The sequence below is a fragment of the Chiloscyllium punctatum genome, chromosome X, assembly GCF_047496795.1.
Source record: "Chiloscyllium punctatum isolate Juve2018m chromosome X, sChiPun1.3, whole genome shotgun sequence".
Classification (NCBI taxonomy): Eukaryota; Metazoa; Chordata; class Chondrichthyes; order Orectolobiformes; family Hemiscylliidae; genus Chiloscyllium; species Chiloscyllium punctatum.
In genome coordinates this window covers 25180743-25193119 of record NC_092791.1, presented here as the reverse complement: position 1 = coordinate 25193119, position 12377 = coordinate 25180743, and the positions used below count along the sequence as shown (strand labels likewise).

General features: G+C 41.2%; 1 protein-coding gene across 18 annotated transcripts in view; it reads left to right on the top strand.

Annotated features, from left to right (window-relative positions):
* Nucleotides 1-12377, top strand: part of kmt2d (lysine (K)-specific methyltransferase 2D) — a 247467-nt gene that overhangs the window by 4823 nt on the left and 230267 nt on the right. For 16 of the 18 annotated variants that reach the window (XM_072566979.1, XM_072566978.1, XM_072566969.1 and 13 more), the window contains exon 2: nucleotides 1129-1192. The exons of the other annotated variants lie outside the window; for them this stretch is intronic. In XM_072566979.1, the coding sequence (XP_072423080.1) occupies nucleotides 1155-1192 (38 nt within the window). In that variant the 5' untranslated portion in view covers nucleotides 1129-1154. The remainder of the gene's footprint in view (nucleotides 1-1128; nucleotides 1193-12377) is intronic. 18 annotated transcript variants of the gene reach the window in all.

Genomic DNA, 12377 nt, shown 5'->3' with positions numbered 1-12377 from the left:
TCATATTCAAACACATGGTTTCTGAGAGACAGCTGAGCATAATTTAGGAGTGGGAGCTTTTGTTGAATTTTCTTCCTTTTTATCACAGTGATATTGACACAATTGTTTGACAGCTGCCATCACCTTGCTGAGAACAAGTAACAGTGTAAAACTTCAATTGAATTTGGGACTTCCTTTATCTCTTTATGGCACAGACCATTAACAGGCAATATATTACAGAGATGTTTTTTTGTGTGATGTTAATGTGTTGGTTTGGTGCCAATTTCATGTGAGGCACAATTTCAATAATGCCCTGCTTTATAAAAATAAGTGGGAGCTGACTGTCAAAAAGTAAAATTTTGTTTTTACAAGAAATAGTCCAGTTGAATACAAGGTCATTGTAACCCATCTACAGAGGTGGCTATAGGCCAATGGGAAGAAATGAGTGTGATACGGCAGGTTGACTTCACATTTTAGTACTGAAGTGACAGGGGCACAGCTAACATTTTTCTAGAGTGCAACTTGATTGCCACGTTTTTAAAAAAAATTATGTTCTGACAGCATTGAACTTAAGGCGAGGATGTTCTAATTCAGAGATGAATAATTTCAGCATAATGTAATACCACATCAACTTTCTAATCAAACATTTAAGCAAATGTCTGTGCTGTTGTAGGAGCTGTTATTGAACTCAATTTGTTTGCAATTTTTGGTTTTCTACTAAAATACTTACTCTGCCACCTAAATTGGTATTGTCAACAAATTGATAAATATAATGAAAAGATGAAACCCTGGTGTAGTTCCCTGGGAGATATCACTTTTTTTTTCTCACCCTGTAAATTGAAGCATCTATATCCATTATTCCCATCGTTTGCCTTGGATTCCATGTCCTTTCACTTTTTTTGTTAACAGTCCCTTGAATGGAATTTCATCAGATGCCTTCTGGAGGTTCTTATAAATAACGTCTGTAACACTCCCTTATTTATCTCACAAGTAACCTGCTCAAAGAAGTTAAACTGTTAGTTTGATACAACTTGTCCTTAACTCTATGCTTGCTCTCTCTGATCAATTTACGTATGCTGAAGTACTGTCAGTCAGTCTGTTCTTAATTACAGATTCTATTAACCTTTTTAAGCGATATTGTGATTCCAGGTGGAAGGGGAAGATTAAAAAGATGGATGCCTACAATGTGGGAAAATGCAGTAAAAGAACACCAGTAAGCTAATAAATATTTTCTGGTTTTAATCTATAGCTGGGAAGAAGCATTTTATGATGAATGTACTTTAGGCACTGCTTTTACTACCTAATGTGGTTCTAATCTGTACTGACAAGATCTAGAGTTCATTTTCTGGTCAGTGCCAATGTAGTGGGTCTCAGTTGGGCAAGCAATCTGAGGTATTAAATAGGGCTGTGAACTATTAGGGAGGACTAATTAGTTGTGGTTGATTCTCAAATGGAAAAGCACTAGATTTGCATTGGCAAATATCTAATAATGGCAAGGTTGGGTTTGTTTGTGATGAATAGTTGAATAGCCTATCAGCAGTCACTGTTCAACAAAACACAAAATTGCTTTCGTATAACATCTTTTAAAACCCTCTGAGGTGCTTTGCAGAAGTATAATCCAATTTAAAATTTTACACTGAGCCAATGCAAATGATGTGTGAGGGCTGACTGGGAGCCATGCATACGATGATGGGGGCAAAAGATGGGGGATGTACAGCAGTCAGAGCTAGAGGAATGCAGAGTTTTACAAGGGTTGTAGGGCAAGAGGAATCATAGAATCTCTACAGTACGGAAGGAAGCCATTTGACCCATTGACTCTGTGTTGACCTTCTGAAGAGCATCCCACCCCAACCAAGCCCCCACCCTATTCCCACAAACCCACATATACCGTGGCTAATCCATTGAGCCTTAACATCTTTAGAAATTAAAAGTTAGGAGTAGTGAGGCCATAAACAGAATTAAACATGAGGATGAGCATTTTGAATTTGGGGCGTTGGGGTTTAGAAGCCAATATAAGTCATCATTCATCATTTGTGACTGATTAAGGCCATTTCAGTGCTATTGAGTGGAGATATGGTGTTGTGGAAGGATGGACGCTGATTTGGATGGTGGCAACAAATTGAAGGACTTCGGAAAGGAACAGGTATTTAGCGATGGAACAGTAATTTGCAAGGAGAGGTGGGTGAAGAATGGATTTCTAAAGTGGAGTTAATGATAGAAGGGAGGAAATGGTATTTGAGGAGAATCAAACATTAGTTTGTCCATGGATCAAATTCAGGAAGGCTATATCCCAATGAGAATCTGCATTTGGGTGATGAGAGAAAATTTGAAGGTAGTGAATAAAACTTTTTATGTTCATTTTCCCCTTTTAAAAGACTGAGGAAAAGATTGTACGTAGTAAGCAGGTGTATGTGTGAATGTTCACAGTACCTATTTAAATTTAGAGCTGATTCAGCAGTCAGTTAACAAAACTATTGTGAGCATTTGGAAAACATTGGCTTGTCCATTCTTCCTCCTGATTTGTGAAGCTGCCACAAAGGGTAGTTAATGAATTCAGTACATGGTTAGTTATATTGTATTATGGTCATCAGTCTCCCCAAAATAAATAGATTGGTTTCATGTCATGGTGAGATTTCTCCAAATGTAACCAGTTTGGTAAATGACACCTAAGTGTCTAGTCTGGTCTCTTGATTATAGTGAATCGTATATAAATAAACCAATCTGATCTGCATCTGCTGATAATGAGGGTGACTAACCAACATTCAATGAGCGCAGACAGATCATGATTTTATTTTTTATGAACTGTTAACACTGGCAAGAAAGGTTGTATTATTTGTCAGAGGCAGTATGGATCTGCCAGAAGATAGAATCGTAGAGCTGTACAGCGTGGAGAAAGACCCTTTGGTCCAACTTGTCCATGCTGACCAGATATCCTAAGTAAATCTAGTCACATTTGCCAACATTTGGCCCATGTCACTCTGAAACCCTTCCTATTCATATACCCATCCAGATGTCTTTTAAATGTTGGAGTTATCATGAAAGTGGTTGTGTTGGCAGAGCTAATGAAGCTTAGGGTAGATAAGTTTCCTGGCCCTGATGGAATGGATCCCAGGGTTCTAAAAGAGATGTCGGGCGAAATAGCAAATTCACTTGTAGTAACTTTCCAAAATTCAGTGGACTCTGGTGCAGTTTGAGCAAATTGGAAAACAGCAAATGTGACACCACTGTTTAAAAAAGGAGGTGGACAAAAGATGGGGAATTATAGACTGGTTAGCTTAAATTCTGTAGTGGGGAAAATGTTTGAATCTATTATCAAGGAAGAAACAGCAAGGCATAACGATAGAAATTATCCAGTTAAGCAGATGCAGCATGGGTTCATGAAGGACAGGTCATGTTTAACTAATCTACTGGAATTCTATGAAGACATTACGAGCACAGTGGACAACAGGAACCCAGTAGATGTGGTGTATCTAGATTTCCAAAAACCATTCAACAAGGTGCCACGCAAAAGGCTGATGCATAAGATAAAGATGCAAGGCGTTATGAGTTATGTATTAGCATGGATAGAGGATTGGTTAATTAACAGGAAGCAAAGAGTGGGGATAAATATGTGCTTTTCTGGTTGGTAGTCAGTGAGTAGTGGTGTGCCCCAGGGATTACTGTTGCGACTGCAATTATTTACAATTTACATAGATGATTTGGAGTTGGGGACCACATGTAGTGTGTCAAAATTTGCAGATGAAATTAGGATGAGTGGTAGAGCAAGGTGTGCAAAGGACTGTGAAACTTTGCCAATGGTCATAGTTTAAGTGAGTGGGCAAAGGTCTGGCAGAACAAGTACAATGCTAATAAATGTGAAGTTATCCATTTTGGTAGAAATAATAGTAAAAAGGACTATTACTTGAATGGTAAGAAATTTCAGCACGCTGCTGTGCAGAGGGACCTGGGGTTCTTGTGCATGAATCACAGAAGGTTAGTCTGCAGGTGCAACAGGTAATTAAGAAGGCAAATGGAATTTTGTACTTCATTGCTAAAGGGATTGAGTTTAAAAGGAGGGAGGTTACGTTGCAGCTGTATAGGATGCTGGTGAGGCCACACATGGACTACTGCGTGCAGGTTTGGTCTCCTTACTTGAGAAAGGATGTACTGGCACAAGAGGGGGTGCAGAGGAGGTTTCCTAGGTTGATTCCAGAGTTGAGGGGCTTAGGTTATGAGGAGAGACCGAGTAGACTTGGATTGTATTCATTAGACTTTAGAAAACCTGAGGGGAAGATCTTTTAGAAGCATGTAAAATTATGAAGGGAGTAGATTGAAGTAGAGAGAATGTTTCCACGGGTGAAACTAGGACAAGAGGGCATAGCCTGAAAGTTAGGAGGAGCAGATTTAGGACTGAATTGAGAAGGAACTTCTTCACCCAGAGAGGTTGTGAATCTAAACAATTCCCTGTGGGAATTGTGAAGTGGTTGCGGCTTCCTCAGGAAAGGCTTTCAAGGCTCAGATAGATAACTTTTTGAACAGTGAAGGAATTAAGGGTTGTAGTGAGAGGATGAGTAAGTGCACCCGAGACCACGAAAAGATCAGCCATGATCTTAATGAATGGTGGAGCAGGCTTGAACTGCTAGATGGCCTACTCCTGCTCCTAGTTTTATGTTCTTATGTTCTTTCTTCTGGCAGCTCATTCCATATATGCATAACCCTCTGCATGAGAAAGTTGCCCCTCGGGTCCCTTTTAAAATCCCTTTCCCCGCTCGCCTTCAGTTTTGGACTCTCCAACCTGGGGAACAGTCCTTATCTATTTACTCTCCTCATGCCCCTCATGATTTTGTAAACCTCTACAGGGTCACCCCTAAGCCTCTGATGCTCCATGGAAAATAGCCCCAGCCTGTTCAGCCTCTCTCTATAGCTCAAACTTTCCAACCCTGGCAACATCCTTGTAAATCTTTTCTGAACCCTTTCAAGTTTCACAACATCCTTGCTATAGCAGGGAGACCAGAATTGCACGCAGTATTTCAAAAGTTACCTAACCAATTTCCTGTACGGCAGCAACGTGACCTGCCAACTCCTATGCTCAGTGCACTGACCTATAAAGGCAAGCATACCAAACACCACCTTTTGCTATCGTGTCTACCTGCGACTCCACTTTCAAGGATCTATGAACTTGTACTCCAAAACGCTCCCCAGGACCTTAAGAGGCTCTATTCTCTTCCTATTTACCCCTTTTTGTTTTTTAATGTATTTATAAAATCCCTTTGGACTCTCCTTAACTCTAACTCTATATGTCAAAGCTATCTCATGACCCCTTCTTGCATTCCTGATTTCCTTTTTCAGTGTACTCCTCCTGCCTTTATAGGCTTATAGGGATTCACTCTATCTCTACTGTCTAAACCTGGCGTATGCTTCCTTTTTTTCCCTTGACCAAAATCTCAATTTCTCCAGTCATAGAGATGTACAGCACGGAAACAGACTCTTCGGTCCAACCTGTCCGTGCCGACCAGATATCTCAACCCAATCTAGTCCCACCTGCCAGCACCCGGCCCATATCCCTCCAAACCCTTCCTATTCATATTTTAGAGGCATTTGGATGGGTATGTTGCAATTGTACCAGCCTCCACCACTTCCTCTGGCAGCTCATTCCATACACGTACCACCTTCTGCGTGAAAACGTTGCCCCTTAGGCCTTTTTTTTTAATATCTTTCCCCTCTCACCCTAAACCTATGGACTCCCCAACCCTAGGGAAAAGACTTTGCCGATTTACCCTATCCATGTCCCTCTATAAGGTCACCCCTCAGCCTCCGCGCTCCAGGGAAAACAGGCCCAGCCTGTTCAACCTCTCCCTATAGCTCAAATCCTCCAACCCTGGCAACATCCTTGTAAATCTTTTCTGAACCCTTTCAAGTTTCACAACATCTCTCCGATAGGAAGGAGACCAGAATTGCGTGCAATATTCCAACAGTGGCCTAACCAATGTCCTGTACAGCCGCAACATGACACCCAACTCCTGTACTCAATACTCTGACCAATAAAGGAAAGCATACCAAATGCCGCCTTAACTATCCTATCTACCCACTTTCAAGAATCTGTGAACCTGCACTCCAAGGTCTCTTTGTTCAGCAACACTCCCAAGGACCTTACCATTTAAGTGTATAAGTCCTGCTAAGATTTGCTTTCCCAAAATGCAGCACCTCATATTTATCTGAATTAAACTCCATCTGACACTTCTTAGCCTATTGGCCCATTTGGTCCAGATCCTGTTGTAATCTGAGGTAACCCTCTTCGCTGTCCACTACACCTTCAACTTTGGTGTCATCTGCAAACTTACTAACTGTACATCTTATGCTCGCATCCAAATCATTTATGTAAATAACAAAAAGTAGCGGACCCAGCACCGATCCCTGTGGCACTCCACTATTCGCAGGCCTCCAGTGTGAAAAACAACCCTCCTCCACCACCCTCTGTCTTCTACCTTTGAGCCAGTTCTGTATCAAAATGGCTAGTTCTCCCTGTATTCCAGGGGATCTAACCTTGCTAATCAGTCTCCATTGGAAACCTTGTCGAACGCCTTACTGAAGTCCATATAGATCACATCTACCAGTGATCATCAATCCTCTTTGTTACTTCATCAGAAAACTCAATCAAGTTTGTGAGACATGATTTTCCACGTCAAAGCCATGTTGACTATCCCGAATTAGTCGTTGCCTTTCCAAATACATGTGCATCCTGTCCCTCAGGATTCCCTCCAACAACTTGCCCACCACTGAGGTCAGGCTCACTGGTCTATAGTTCCCTGGCTTGTCTTTACCACCCTTCTTAAACAGTGGCACCATGTTTGCCAACCTCCAGTCTTCCGGCACCTCAGCACGAGGCCCAGCAATCACTTCTCTAGCTTCCTACAGAGTTCTCAGGTACACCTGATCAGGTCCTGGGAATTTATCCACTTTTAATTGTTTCAAGACATCCAGCACTTGCTCCTCTGTAATCTGGACATTTTTCAAGATGTCACCATCTATTTCCCGACAGTCTATATCTTCCATATCCTTTTCCACAGTAAATACTGATGCAAAATATTCATTTAGTATCTTCCCCCATTTCCTGCGGCTCCACATAAAGGCCGCCTTGCTGATCTTTAAGGGGCCCTATTCTCTCCCTGGTTACCCTTTTGTCCTTAATATATTTGTATAACCCCTTTAAATTCTCCTTAATTCTCTTTTCCAAAGCTATCTCATGTCCCTGTTTTGCCATCCTGATTTCCCTCTTAAGTATACGCCTACTGCCTTTATACTCTAACAAATTCCTCTGCATCCAAGCCCTCAACACTGTGGCAGTCCTAGTCTATGTTAGAAAGTTAAATTCCTCTCCCATAACCAGTCTATTATTTTTACAGGTAACTGAGATCGCCTTACAAATTTGTTTCTCAATTTCCCATTGACCTGTTTGGGGTGGCGCGTCTATAGTACAGTCCCAATAAGGTGATCAGCCCTTTCCTGTTTCTCAGTTCCACCCAAATAACTTCCCTGGACATATTCCCAGGAATGTCCTCCCTGAATACAGCTATAATGTTATCCCTAATCAAAAACGTCACTCTCCCCCCTCTCTTGCCCCCCCCTTTCGACAGCATTGATACCCTGGAACATTAAGCAGCCAGTTGTGTCTATCCCTGAGCCATGTCTCTGTAATCGTTATGATATCCCAGTCACAAGTTCCCAATCATGCCCTGTGTTTACTTGCCTTACCTAGTAGGCCTCTTGCATCGAAATAAATGCAGTTTAAATTATCAGTCTTACCTTTGTTGTCTGCTTTGTTCCTGCCTGCCCTGACTGTTTGACTCATTTCTTTTCTCAATTGTACCAGTCTCAGACAGATCTCATACCTCGCTGTTTCCCCCACCCCCAAACAAATCCTCTTGTCCCATTCCCCCCTCATTCAAACAAAACGCTCCGAGACACAGTGTAGTTTTATCTCCTTCATCTTTATTCTGGGCCCCGGAGGGAGTGAGAACGATCGCCCATGTGCACAGGGACATGAGTTCGTGATCTTCTCTGGAATATCAGTTTCTTAATGGATTATACAGTCATTTTACAGGGAGGAGCATCCAGATAAGGCAGCATACATATTGATTGGGTGACCGTTACAATCAGCAAGTGTCAACAACGAAGGTTAAGCAATCTGGTGTTACAGAATGAATGTTCTTAACCTTAACTGGCTTCAAATAATTAATACTTTTCACCTTGTTAAACTGACTTTACTTTTTGATTACTTCCAATATTGTTAAATGGCTCTACATAATGAATGCTTTTCCACCTTGTTAACCCATTATCCTTGCCTCCAGCACCCCATTGTTAACTGTAAGTTCTTGTCTGATCTGAGTTGTGCTCAGCTGAATCTCTTGTTTCACAAAACTCAGAACTTAACTCTTTCTCTGCCTGCTGCTACCCGATACAAATTCTCATTTCCTCCTTTTATCATTTCATGATAACTAATGGCATTCCTGATGAAGGGCTTTTGCTCAAAACGTCGATTTCGCTGCTCGTTGGATGCTGCCTGAACTGCTGTGCTCTTCCAGCACCACTAATCCATTACTAGCTTTCATAAGACTCTGGCACCCAATATTTAGGCAAGTTATTGACACACAGCATACAATGATTACAACAACAAAAATTACTTGTCCGTTCTAGTAAATAGAATTTGAAGAATCCTCCCACCTGGGAGAAAACAAATTCACCAGTAAGGTTCTTACATCCACAGTCCTTAGTGACCACTCCATCCCCTCCAAGTCGAGTGAAAACGAGCCAGTTCTCCAAAATCTCCTTTAGTGAAGTCATTCTGAAAACAAAATTCAGTCTGTTTTCTTGTGCATCGCTCCATGGAGAAATCTGAATGCTCGGATAATGGCAGTTAAATACTTAACAAAACTGACGAAACTGTCATCCTTCCGGAGATGCTTCAGATTTAGGATACCAGCACATCTAAGTGTGTAGTGCTGCAGCTGCAATTACAGGCTAGGTGAATGTAGCATTCTTTGCTGCTTCTGCTTCAACTCTGCTGTTAAATGTAACAAAGCCAACTGGCTGTTGTGATGTTAGCTTGATCAGTGAACCATCATATCCTTTAAATGATCGAAAGACAAGGTAAAGCTCAAGTGGTTTAATGTCTGTGGGAAAGCCACTGACAAAAGGCATACCGACCACTTCTTCACTTTGTGTGCTTATGACGATGGAGCTGATTAAATCCGTTGGATCAGGCTGTGGAGGGTGGGCGGTGGTCCGAAGGCATACTTTACCTGTGAATTGAGAAACTCTAGAGAAGATGTTAGCTGCTGAAAGTATCTTTGCGTTTTCTCTCTCATTCCTTCCTTGCCAAGGTGTATATCAGTGTGGAGTCTGTCACACATTTAACTACACTAAATTGTGTCTGTCTATTTCAACATTCTTTGAATTCTTGAAGTCTGTTGCTCTGTTCACTATTTATGACATTATCAAAGTTTTAAACAATCCATAAAGTTCTAAATTGTACTGCCTCAACAATTCAGTCAATTATAAACAACAATCAATGGTCCTAAAATCAAACTCTCAGGTGCCTCCATTCAGGTTATTTAAAAGTAATTTTCCTTTAATAAACTGATACTTGGCTAATGTGAAAGCTATCAGGAAAAGTATTTCAAAAGTCTGGAACAGCAAGAAAACTACAAAATGTTTCCTGTGCTTTATCAACTGAAGAGGCAGTTTCAGTTCCGATTTAAATCTCAAATATTCATGGGAAACAAATGCTGAATATTTTAAAATATGTTCTCCAAATGAAACTTCTCAAATAAAACAATCTGAATTAATGACAACTTTGGTAGAGATCAACAGTCTTTGAATTTGCAATCTGAAAGGGGCCAATGAAGTCTTCTACAATAATTGACAGAATTTAAACAGCTCAGCCTCAACTTCTGATATTCTCTAAAATCTTAACAAAACAACAAGCTAAAAACACACTTCTTTTTGTGAACACTGAGCATTAAAAGCACAGCAGCAAAGATCTGGCTAAAGCATGACTACAGACCCAAATGTGTTTTGAAACAGGCATTATAGAATTTCAAACAAAGCGGACTGAAGGCACTCAATGAATTTGTTTTCAGGTTACAAGTTTGATAATTTAAAAAAAGACATAATGATGTACAACTTCACTGTAAAAACAAAATCTGCCATATTGCGTAGCCCACAAAACACACTGAATTGAGATCCTGATTCAAACAAGGCAAAACAGTTACTTGAAATGATTTTCTGAATCAGTATTTTAACAAACCAAAATTTTTAAACATCAAACAACTCTCAGCATGGCACAATTTACATTGAAACTTTCCTTTTTCAACCCAAGTATTAGTACAACCTTAATTTCAGTGTTTCTCGTTTGTATTTTGCATCCTTGCACTGAAGTTACACTTCTGAAAAGAGAGCGGACCACATAGCACCACAGTCTAAGCTGCGCTCTTACCTCTACCTCCCCCCACCCCAAACAAAGACTTGAAGAGCCTCGAAATTCACCACGAGGGGACTTTAGCCCCTTTCTCACTTTACTCCTCACGGGGGCTTGCACCCCACTTAAACATAGAGAACTCAAATCCCGCTTAAACACAGAGAACCTGAACCCCAATTAAACACAGAAAACTTGAACCTTGCTTAAACATAGAGCTCGAACCTCAAACACAGAGCTCATAGCTCACTTAAATGCAGAAAACTCAAACCTCAGCACAGTGTAGAGGATTTGAACCTCAAATCAACCCACCCAGTAATCTCAAACCCCAACTAAACCCACCCCAGGGGTTTAGCACAGCACAACACAGCACAGAAAACTCAAACCTCTGCCTGCTAGCGTGCTTGTGAAACTGTGTCTCTTGACTGAACTAATCACTGTTTAAGGAATCCATAAAATAGAGACCAATCAAACGAGAGGACAGTCTCCGGCACACAGGAATATCGAGATGGACCAGGGTTTCAAATCTTACCTTGTGGGCCTGTCTGTCTCGAGTCACCTATGTTCCAGGCCTACGCCTATATTGTCATCGCACTCCCCCCTCAGTCGAAGCAAAACGTTCAGAGACACTGTATAGTTTTACCACCTTCATCTTTATTCCAGGCCCTGGAGGGAGAGAGAATGATCGCCCATATGCACAGGGACATGAGTTTATGGTCTTCTCTGGAATAGCAGTTTCTTAATGAATTATATAGTCATTTTACAGGGAGGAGCATCCAGTTAAGGCAACATCTATTTTGATTGGGTGACTGTTGCAATCAGCAAGTGTCAACAGCAAAGATTAAGCAATCTGATGTTACAGAATGAATGTTCTTAACCTTAACTGACTTCAAATAATTAATACTTTTCACCTTGTTAAACTGACTTTACTTTTTGATTACTTCCAATATTGTTAAATGGCTCTACATAATGAATGCTTTTCCACCTTGCCTCCAGCACCCCATTGTTAAATGTAAGTTCTTATCTGAGCTGAGTTGTGCTCAGCTGAATCTCTTGTTTCACAAAACTCAGAACTTAACTCTTTCACTATCTGCTTATACGCATTCTCACTCGTGAGCAGCTCTAGCAAATCCACCCACTCGTATGTTAGTCCCCTTCCAAATCGGGTGCAATCTGTCCTAATACAGATCACTTCTATCCCAGAAGAGATTCCAATGATCTGAAATTGTGAATCCTCTTCCCCAGAATCATTTCCTCAGCCATGCATTCACCTGCTCTATCCTCCTATTCCTACCCTCACTAGCTCGTGGCACTGGGGAGTAATTCAGATGTTACTGCCCTCGAGGGCTTCCTTTTTAAAATTCCTGCCTAACTCCTTATATTCTCTCCTCAGAATCTTGTTTTTTCTCTTCCTATTTCCTTAGTTCCAATGTGTACAATGACCTCCTGCTGTTCCCTCTCACCTTTGAGAATATTCTGCACCCTTTCTGAGGTATCCTTGATCCTGGCATCAGGGAGGCAACACACCATTCTGATATCTTGCTGTCAGCTGCAGAAACGTCTGTCCGTGCCTCTGACTAGACAGCCCCCTATCACAATCGATCACTTGGAAGTTGACGTACCCCTTGTTACATTAGAACCAGTCTCGGTACCAGAAACGTGGCTGTTGGTGCTACATTCCCCTGAGAGTCCATCGTTGCCTACATTTTCCACAACAGCATACTTGTTTGAGATGGGAATAGCCACAGAGACTCCTGCACTACCTGCCACCTTCACCTACCTTTCCTAGAAATAATCCATCAACCTGACCGTCTGTGTTTTTTTTCCTCTTCCTTCAATTGCCATCCATCACACCTCCTGGCTCCTGTAAATTCCTTATTGCCTCTATCTGCTGCTTCAATTGATACATGTGTTACAATAGGATTTGCAAACAAATACACTTCCT